The 11,351-nt window shown below is 37.2% G+C and overlaps 1 protein-coding gene across 1 annotated transcript; it reads left to right on the forward strand.

The window, feature by feature from the left end:
- Window positions 1–9,040: 9,040 nt before the first annotated feature.
- LOC139044301 (olfactory receptor 5AN1-like) lies at window positions 9,041–10,021 on the forward strand. Its single transcript, XM_070503730.1, has one exon. It carries the CDS (start codon window positions 9,041–9,043, stop codon window positions 10,019–10,021), a length of 981 nt encoding a protein of 326 aa, XP_070359831.1.
- Window positions 10,022–11,351: the final 1,330 nt, after the last annotated feature.

Genomic DNA, 11,351 nt, shown 5'->3' on the forward strand with positions numbered 1-11,351 from the left:
ACATTTTAATTATAATGTGCCTTGGTGTGGACCTCTTTCAGTTTACCTTGTTTGGTGTTCTCTGTGCTTCCTGTACCTGGATGTCTATTTCTTTCCTTAGGTTAGGAAAGTTTTCAGCTATAATTTTTTCAAATAGATTTTCTCCCACTTTTTCTTTCTCTTCTCCTTCTGGGACAAATATAATATGGATATTAGTGTGCTTGATGTTGTCCCAGAGGTCCCTTAGACTGTCCTAGTTCTTTTTAATTCTTTTTTTCTTTTATGTTCAGCTCGAGTGATTTTCTCTACTCTTTCACCCAGCTCATTGATCTATTCTTATGTATCACCTACTCTGCTATTGAGTCCCTCTAATGAATTTTTCATTTCCAGTATTGTATTCTTCACATCTGATTGATTATTTTTTATATTTTCCAATTCTTTGTTGAAGTTCTCACTGAGTTCATCCCTTCTTCTCCCAAGATCAGTGAGCACCCTTATGACTATTAGTTTGTACTCTTTGTCAGGTAGATTGTTTATGTCTGTTTCATTTAGCTCTTTTTCTGGGTTTTGTCCTTTTCCCTTATTTGGAACATATTCCTTTGTCTCCTCATTTTGCTTCTTTCTCTGTGCTTATATCTGTGTATTAGGTAGGTCACCTACATCTCCCAATCTTAGACAGGCGGCTTTATTTAAGAGATGCCTTGAGGTCCATCAGTCTTTTTCCCTCTTGTGACTAGTTCCAAATGTTTCAGGAGTGTCCCCTGTGGGGGCTACATGTGTTCTGTTGTGGCAGGGTTGCTCTTGCTGCAGGTGCCTGGGGAGGCTAGGCTGTCCCCCTGGCTGGCTGGTTGTAAGGTTCAGTTTCATGTTGCTGCTATGGTCACCTTAGTCAGTTTATCAAGTGTGGGGAGCCCCAGAACAGTTGATTGAAAGGTCTCATATCATGTCCCTATTGCACTTTTTCTGTTAAGTGAGTAGTTCCCCTTGTGTGGCTGGTTGCTAGACTGAGGGACTGACAACAGCTATGGGCCTATGACTTGCAAGGCTATTGCCAGCTCTCTCAGGATTGCAGCTGAGTTGGGCCAGCCCCAGGCATGGGAGCATCCAATTTATTCAGGCTTTGGAAGATGGGGCCGATCCCCTATGTGGTTGTTTGATAAGCACAAGTCTGCTGCAGCTGACAAAACCCACCACCCACAGGGCCACATACATCATCAACACAGTCTTGCCATGTGCGCATGCCCCCACCCACTTAAGTGGACACAGTTGCATCACTGCAGAGGCTCCACACACTCTGCCAATGCAGACCTGCTCCTCATGCATGCCCTGCCCCACAGAGATAGACCCACTCACCTGGCAGCAGAGGTTCCAAGCACCCCACATCTGTGGAACCACAAGTTGTCCAAGGGTTTGCTGTTAGATGGTGCCAGTCCCAAGGGCACGCTGTCTGTCCTGGCTGAACTGGATTAAATCAGTGCTCTGGGGGGGGGGCACAGACCCCTGTGCTGGCAGGCCAGAGGAAGAATTCCAATGGCATTTGGCAGCTTCTGTGTCAGCTTGCCTGTACTAGATCATAATAATGCCCACTGCCAATGTCTCAGTCCCTGTGGATGTCTCACTTCTCAGCGAGATCCACCCAGAGCCTATCAAGTGATTCTCTTTTCACCAAAGGACTGTACACTTTTCTTTCTGGTGATTTTAGGTTGCTTTCCCAAATGGGTAAATTTTCACATGGGCTCTTTAAGAGTAGGCTTTTGTTCCCCTTATGTCTGATAGCTTTTGGGGGGTATTCCTTATTGTAGTTAATAGCCAGCAAAGCCAAAAATTATGACACCTATCTCATTTGTGTTGAATCTAAAAGTTGCTTATGGCAGTAATCTTCCCCTACTCAGACAGCCCAATCCTCCAGAAATGGCTTCGTACCTTAGGATCATTCCCTCCCAGCTGAGAAGTGTCATAGCTTGAAGGTGGCTTTTTTTCTCTCCAGTAAGGAATTTCTACCTCTTCTAGCTCTGCCAGCACTGTCCCTTGTTGCCAGTCTTCTTTTTATTCACTTTTCAGTGATCTCCAAGAGGTAATTGTTCCAAGAGTAGTTGTAAATTTGTTGTGTCCATGGGAGGGGGGGAGTTTAGAGTCCACCTACACCTCAATCTTGATGCCTTCTTCCCAGTAATGCAGCATAATATGTGGAAAAGAACTCCAATTTAGAACACAAAATTAAACCTATTAATAGAAGGCATACTGTGTGCTACACAGTCTCAGTGCTTTATAAGCATTTAACTAATTTGATTCTCTGTATGACAAACTACTCTATCAAGGAGCTACTACTATCAGCCTTATTTTATAGGTGAAAATTCTGAGGCTTGAAGAGCTTAATTTGCTGAAGTTCACACAATCAGCTAGTGGAAAACTGGCATTCAAACCAGATTGGCTGATATCAATGCCCATGGTTGTAACCATGATAAGTTATGATTTTGTAATAAATAAGTTCTACTGTATTCCTTATTGACTTGTTTTCCTCACTTGTGCATAGGAAATCAGCCCTATCTGCCTCACATTGCTGCTGTGATGATTGATTTAGGTCAGCTATTTGAGAAAGTGTACGTAAAATGAAAGTACTCTGTAAACAAGTAAGTGTCTACATATCTAATTTATTGTTATCAGGCTGTATCATCAACCAGATGTGTCATCTTGGGGAAATCTCTTAGCTCCACTGGCTTCAGATCCTCACCAGGAAATTCACGGTATTGGACTAGATGATCTCTAGGTGCTTTCCAACTTCAGTGACTCCAACTGTATTAAAAGAAAAGCTATAATCATGAGATCATAATAGGACCATGGGGAAGTGGGGAATTGAATCAGAAGGGACATGAGAAAGTGGGACATGAAATTATCAGGAAAAGAACTCTATGTCTCAAGAGAGCAAGTGCATGGAGAGTTTTCTCCCTGTAATTGTCTTTTCTCCTTTCACCTCTGTCCTAATAACATATTTAAGAGGACTCCAGATATGCGCATCTCTTTGGCTCTGAGTGGACAGCCAATTTCATGGCCAAAATCACACATCTTGGAGTGTAATAGGGTCCAGTTGTAAAATTCCTTTGGAAAAGAAATAAGCAATTTCAACCTTTGGCAAGAAGCTTGTCTTCCTGGAGGATCTGGGTCAAGGTCAGAGAGCAAGATTTATAGAAAACAGTGAATTCTATGCTATCTCAATTGCTGTGTGATTCCTCTAGTAGGAAGAGGAAGTACATGAAGCATGGGTTATGGTCCTCAATCTCATTCATTCTTCAACTCTCCCCTCTTTCTCACTTCCACACCCTGCACTTATATCTCTTCTTCAGGTTTTCTTTCACCTTACCCAAATTCTATGGTATACAGTGAAAAGAATAATTTCTAAACTAAACTGTCAGGCATGGATGTTGAGTACTGGTTCTCAATTTCCTAAGTGTATGATCTCAAACGCTGTTAATTTCTGGTTTTCACCTGTAAATAATAGAATCATCTATAATATAATGAGACAATATGTATAAAGGCTAACACATTGTAGATATTAATAATTGAGCACTGAATCAAAATAATAGCTTGCTGAATTTCAGGATTAACTAAGATAAAATATGCTTGTCTGTGTTTCCCAACTTTATACAGTCCACTGCCTTTTCTAAAATTTTTATTTTATTTTTTTTGAGGAAGATTAGCCCTGAGCTAACATCTGCTGCCAATCCACCTCTTTTTTGCTGAGAAAGACTGGCCCTGAGCTAACATCCGTCCCCATCTTCCTGTACTTTATATGTGGGGCAGCTGCCTCAGCATGGCTTGATGAGTGGTCCCATGTCTGCACCTGGGAACCAAACCAGCAAACCCCAGGCCACCAAAGTGGAATGTGCAAAATTAACTGCTTGATATCTACAATGTGTTAAACTTTATAGATATTGTCTCATTATATTATAGATGATTCTATTATCCCAAATTTACAGTTTATCAATTGTATTTATATAAGTAGGTTTTTCACCCATAGCCAAGTTTAAATTGTTATATCATATTTTTTCTCATAGTTTCTGGCTTCATGTTATAGTTTAGAAATTTCTTTCCCATCCTAAGATTATATAAATGCATATCTATTAATCCCTCTAATGCTTTTTACTGATAGTGAGCCAGGTTTAAGCGATCACTTCGGGCAGAGATTATCCTTTTTCTATCAGTTTAAAATACTACCTATATCGTATGTTAAATTCTTACCAATGTTAAAATTTACTTGTTAAATTCTATTTCTTCTTTTGACATGTCTATTTTTACAAGAATAAGGAATTGTTAATGTTTATATTATTTTTTAAAGTCTGAATCTCCAAGTCTTTTTAATTATTAATCTTTTTTCAAAATTTTCTTGGTCATTAATATTGATTTACTCTTTCAACTCAAGGAAGATCACTTTGGATATGGAACATAGCCAGTTGTTGTTATCTGCTATGAATCTATTAGTGAGCTATAACACACTGAATGTATCAACAAACATATGAAATATACTTTTGTTGTATTTGGGAATTGAAACAGTTGCTTTGACTCTTTCTCGACATCAATGCTCATCATAGCTTGATGCTGGTTATCTGTTGACTCAAGTGTGCATGAACTGAAGCAAACTAAACAGAAGATCATTTCTGTGATTTGTGTCTTTACGACTTCAGGTGGTTTGATTTGTCTGGATGCTAGGTCTGAATCTACACCTGCCCAGAAGTAATGATGCCTAGCTGTCTACAGAGCTGATGATGTCTCAGGAATTTCCCCAAGTTAACCCATAAATTCTAGCACCCCTGGCATTCCTTTTTACAGGTACAGCTGTCATTCATAGTTATCTGTAAGTAATCAATGATAGTAATAGCCAACATCTATTGAACAATTAATGTGTCCTGGATTGTGTGCTGAGCAGTGTCATGAATTTCCTCATAAAACCCTCCCATTAACCTTACAGTTAAGGGGCTCTTGTCCTCACTTTGTTATGAGTAAATCATTTCTAGTGTGTTAAAACCACCAGGGTAAGTTCAGAGCATGAGAGAGTATCAAAACTAAAATTATTTTTTTCCATTTGTATTGACATACGGTTGATATACAACATTGTATAAGTTCAAGGTGTACAACATAATTTACTATATATATATATAATAAAATGATTACCACAGTAAGATTAATCTTCATCACCTCACATAATTACAGTATTCTTCCTTGTGATGAGAACTTTTGAGATCTAGTCTCTTAGCAACTTTTAAATATATGATACAGTATTGTTAACTATACTCATCATGCTGTACATTATATTCACAGATCTTATTTACCTTATAACTGGAAATGTTTTACTTTCTGACCACCTTCACCCAATTCCCCTACCTTCCACTCCTTGCCTCTGGCCACCACAAATCTGATCTTTGTTTCTATGAGTTTGTTTCGTTTTAGATTCCACATACAGTGAGACCATAATGTGCTTGCCTTTCTCTGTCTGATTGATCTTACTTAGCATAATATCCTGATGGTCTATCCATATTGTCACAAATTCCAGGATATCCTTCTTTTTTATGCCTGAACAATATTCCTTTATGATACATCCTATTATTTATGTTATTTATACATGTGTTATTTATATTTATAAATATATTTGACTTTTTATCCATTTATCTGTTGGTGGTTGCTTAGATTGTTTCAATACTCTGGCTATAATAAATAATCCTGCAATGAACATTGGGATCAGGTTTGTTTTAGGGGCAGTGATACCATTTCCTTTGTATATATATATATATATATCTCCAAGATATGGAATTGCTGGATCATATGGTAGGTCTATTTTTAATTTTTTGAAAAAACTCTATACTGTTTTCCATAGTCACTATACCAATTTAAATTCTCATAGCAGTGCACGTTTCCCTTTTCTCCACATTCTGGCCAGGAGTTGTTGTCTCCTTTTTGATTATAGCCATTCTAACAGTTGTGAGTTGGTATCTCACTGCGATTTTGATTTGCAATTCCCTGATGATTATGATGTTGAGCACATATTTATGTACCTGTTGGCATTTTATATGTCTTCTTTGGAAAAATATCTATTCAGGTCCTATGAAAAATTTGAATTGGATTATGTATTTTCTTGCTACGGAGTTGTATGTGTTCCTATATATTTTAGATATTAACTCCTTATCAGAGATGTGATGTGCTAATATTTTCTGCTATTCTGTTGGTTACCTTTTCATTTTGCTTATCATTTTCTTTGCTGTGCAGAAGCCTGTTAGTTTGATATAATCCATCTTATGTATTTATTTATTTAATTATTTAATTTCGCTTGTGCTTTAGGTGTGATATCCAAAACATCATTTCCAATCCATGTTCAGAAGTTTTTTCCCTATGTTTTCCTCAAGGAGTCTTATGATTACAGGTCTTACACTTAAGTCTTCATTCATTTTGAGTTTATTTTTGTGAGTGATGTAAGATCAGGGTCTAGTTTCATTCTTTTGCATGTGAATATCCAATTTTCCCATCATCGTTTATTGAAGAAACTGTTTTTTTCCATTGAGTATTTTAGGCTCTCTTGTCAAATGTTAGTTGACCATATACACACAGTTTTATTTCTGGGGTCTTGATCCTGTTCCATTGGTCTTTGTGTCTGTTTCTATGCCAGTGGCATACTGTTTTTATTTCTATGGCTTTGTAACATAGTTTGAAACATTTGCCAGCTTTATTCTTCTTTCTCAGGATTGCTTTGTCTATACAAAGTCTTTTGTGGTTCTACAGGGATTTTAGGATTGTTTGTTCTATTTCTGTGAAAAATGCCATTGGAATTTTGATAGAGATTGCATTGAGTCTATTGGCAGATTTGTGTAGCATAGACTTTTTAATAATATTAATTCTTCCAATCCATGTACATGGGATACTTTTCAATTTACTTGCACCTTTTTCAATTTCTTTGGTCAGTGACTTATAGTATTCAGTGAAGAGATCTTTCACCTTCCTGTTTAATTTTTTTCTACACATCTTATTGTTTTTGATGCTATTGTAAATGGGATTGGTTTTTTATGTCTTTTTCAGACAATTTGTGTTAGTATATAGAATGCTTATTTTGTATCCCAGGACTTTAGTGAATTATTTGATTAGATCTAACAGTTTTTAGTGAAGATTTTAGGATTTTCTATACGTAAAATCATGTCATCTGCAAATAGACACAATTTCAATCTTTTATTTCCATTTATGAGGCTTTACTATTATTATTATTTTGACTTTATTGTGTTGGCTAGGACTTATTGTCATGTTTTAGGAATGAAGAGAATGGCCATCTTTGTCTTCTTCCTGGTCTTAGAAAAAAATCTTACAACCATTTACCATTGAGTATGATGTTAGATGTCACTTTGTTAAATATGGCCTTTATGAAGTTCAATTTAGTTCCTTTTATGCCTAATTTATTGAGAATTTTTATCAGGAATGTATGTTGAATTTTGTCAAATGCTTTTTGTGCATCTATGGAGAATTATATGATTTTTATATTTCATTTTATTAACGTGACTATCACTTTTGTTAATTTTTGTATACTAAACCATCTGTGCATCCTCAGAATGAATCCTACTTGATAGTGGAGTATGATCCTTTTAGTATGCTGCTGAATTCTGTTTGTTAGGATTTTTTTTTGAAAATTTAGAATCTGTATTCAACAGGTCAAGGACATTGACCTGCAGTTTTCTTTTCTTCTAATGTCCTTATCTGGCTTTGGTATCAGTGCTGGCAGGGGGAGGGACCATGGAGTCAGAGTGTAGCTGTTCCTCTAACTTTCTAACAGGATTCTTCTCATTCTCTGTGGCCCATGGGGATATTTCAGCCTCATCCCCGTGTTCTAGGATTTTCAAAATGATGTGTTGTTACGAGTAGTTGCTAGTTTTTTCTGGCAAGAGTGACAAAGTGAATGACCTATTTTGCCATCTTGATGACGTCATTCAGAATAAAAACTCTAAAGTCTGAACCCTTAACCACAGTACTATGCTGTTTCCTAAGATGCAAAATATCCTACAATTGATACAGTAGTTGGGGCTAATATTTGTACCAGCCTCCCTTAGGAATAGTTCATATGAAGACTTCCCTAAGAGGACTTACTTCATAACTTTATTGGGCATACATGCTATCCCCCAAGAAAATATCAGGATTATAAATTATGATATAATTTTCCAGGCCATGTTGAAGGTGTTGTGTTAAATATATTTGTAAAAAGTTTGAGAAGTTATTATAAACAGTGTAATTTTTCTTATGTGTAAAAGAAGAAAATTTTAAAAATCTACCTAGATGAGATCTTGGAGAGAAGAGCTATTTCAAGTTTATTCTGGAATGATGACAGTTTTACCTCACTATTATTAAGCAGCAGTTATGTATTGAATTTTCAAAATTCCTATAAATTCTTACAGTTTTACAATGATCTCTCTCATATAATCATAGAGCTTCTATTGCTTTTTAGAAAATTTTTAAGATATTTAATATTTCATCTCCACATACCCATGTACTTCTTCCTCCATAATGTGTCCTTCATTGATATCTGCTACGTGACCTTCACAGCCCCCAAGATACTCTCCAACTTCTTCCAGGAGTAGCAAACTATCACCCTTGTGGGTTGTGCTGTTCAATACTTCACCCTTCCAAATGTGGGACTGAGTGAGTCTTGTTTCATGACAGCCATGGTTTATGATTGATATGCTGCCATTTGTAACCCACTTCTCTATTCATCCATCATGTCACCCACTCTGTGTGTTCAGATGGTTCTGGGGTCCTATATTAAATATTTAATTTAATAAATATTTAATATTTTTAAAATATGTCTTTTAATTTTTCTGAGACCTCATCAGGTAATTGGGAACGTGAAACACTGAGAAGGTCCTATTTGACAATTAGATGGAAACTGTAGTCTTTCTTCTAGGACGGTAAAGCGTTTTCCATTTTTCAGTGCTCAGTGAAGGGAAGAAAATGGCAGATGTGAGAATTATAATGTTGTCATTTCACGTGAGTCAGTAATGCATTCTTTTGACTCTTTTCTCATTTTAGGAGCACCAAGCCAATGACTCAAGGAGGAAATATTACAGCTATCACCCATTTCCTCCTCTTGGGATTCTCAGATTTCCCCAGAATCAGAGCAGTGCTCTTCGTTGTATTCCTGTTGGTGTACATTATGACTCTGATTTGGAACCTGTGTCTCATCATCTTAATAAGGATGGATTTCCATCTCCACACACCCATGTACTTCTTCCTCCATAATCTGTCCTTCATTGATATCTGCTACGTGACCTCCACAGTCCCCAAGATGCTCTCCAACTTTTTCCAGGAGCAGCAAACCATCACCCTTGTGGGTTGTGCTGTTCAATACTTCATCTTTTCAACCATGGGACTGAGTGAGTCTTGTCTCATGACAGCCATGGCTTATGATCGATATGCTGCCATTTGTAACCCACTTCTCTATTCATCCATCATGTCACCCACTCTGTGTGTTCAAATGGTGCTTGGGTCCTATATGGCAGGATTCTCTGGTTCTATATCCCAATTGTGTGCCATGCTTCAGGTCCAATTCTGTGGGCCTAATGTCATCAACCACTTCTTCTGTGACATGCCACAACTGTTAGTCCTGTCCTGCACTGACACTTTCTTTGTACAACTCATGACTGCGGTATTAATAGTGATCTTTGGGATAATAAATGTCTCAATTATCATGATATCTTATGGCTGTATTGTCATCTCCATTATGAAGATCACTTCAGCTAAAGGCAGGTCCAAGGCTTTCAACACCTGTGCTTCTCACCTGACAGCAGTGACCCTCTTCTATTCCTCAAGTATCTTCGTCTACTTGAGTTCCAGCTCTGGCGGTTCCTCCAGCTTTGACAGATTTGCATCAGTCTTCTACACTGTGGTGATTCCCATGTTGAATCCCTTGATTTATAGTCTGAGGAACAAAGAAATCAAAGACGCCTTGAAGAGGTTGCTGAGGTCACAGATTATGAGATTTTTGACATATTTATCCTATCAGAATCACCTTAACCCACAATAATATGCACAAGAATGCACTATAACAAAATTCATACTGCCTTTGGAAAAAGAAGACTTAATTTGACACAAATAATATGCCAAAATGGACCAATAGGTGACTCAATGCCATGCAAACACAATATCTTTAAGTCCTAGAAGTTCATGAACATCAGCTTACATGAGGAGTAGATTGATCATTTATTTATATATCAATCTTTCCATCATTTATGAAACATCAGGTTTAAAAACTTGTTGCTTCCTTTAGTTTCTGAGATTGAACCCTGCCCAATTGCAGGACTCTGACATGAAAGGAAAGGTAACAGACAGAGGTCCTCTTGGATATAGAAACTTTGTCACTCAAATATTTTGATGCAGCAGCATGACTAAGACACAGAAGTGACCAATGTTTGTTTTGTGTTTCTGACCAGAATAGGAAGGAACAAAGAGCAAGGATGTGACTTTGGACAGAAACAATCCTGTGCAATTGGTCTGGTTGTGCCTACTGCAAAGACCAATCTTACCTAGCTAGTGTTTGTCTAAGGCCTCTTTCAATGCTAATCATCTAATAAATTTTTGATTACATCCTAGTCTATACCACCTATAGTCTAAGGAAGGAGGAGGTGATTTGAATCATAAAAGGAATGGAAGGATCTTGTCCCTTCAATGCCGTTTATTTATGAATCTGATGAGTTAATTTTTTGCACATAGTGTCCAGTGGGGATTTCTGATGGGAGATGATATTCAAAATCCATGTCACAGCCAATAGCAATTTCTGATATTGTGGGACTCAACTCTCCCTTTTTCTCCCCCATCCAATCTGGAAAATTTACCCTTGGTTCACATAGCCAATGGGATCACACTACCAAATCATTTTTCATATCTCAAACATCTGAAACTATTTGGTGTGAGAATACATGTGACAGCTCGTCATAATAACAGAATTACTGAATATTCAGTATTGCAAAGACAAAGAGCAAATATGGAAAATTGATATACTTTCTTTCCTATCATTTTGTTCAACATTTTATGTCTTAGAGATTTATGGTTTTTTGGGGTGATATTATAGATGAAGTAGAATGGTTTGTGTTACTCTAATGCTGATATTTCCAGCAAACTTCAAGGGCCAGGAAAGGAGATAGATGGTGGTACAAGCAAGGTTCTCAACTCTGAACAGTTTTTGCTGTGTGAAGTAGGAGAGAAAGTTGTGGTCAGGTTAAAAAAAAGATGTGTAGCAACACTGAATGTTGACTTTCGAGATTGCTCTGACTTGAACAAACTGGTACAAAACATGTCATTACATTTACATATTATTCTTAGAGTTTCATTGAATTCTTATTTTTGGCTTGTTATTT

Source organism: Equus asinus, unplaced genomic scaffold (genome assembly GCF_041296235.1).
Source record: "Equus asinus isolate D_3611 breed Donkey unplaced genomic scaffold, EquAss-T2T_v2 contig_800, whole genome shotgun sequence".
NCBI lineage: Eukaryota > Metazoa > Chordata > Mammalia > Perissodactyla > Equidae > Equus > Equus asinus.

Excerpts from the sequence above, each read along its gene's own strand:
- LOC139044301 (XM_070503730.1), top strand. The coding sequence starts at position 9,041 with ATGACTCAAGGAGGAAATATTACAGCTATCACCCATTTCCTCCTCTTG.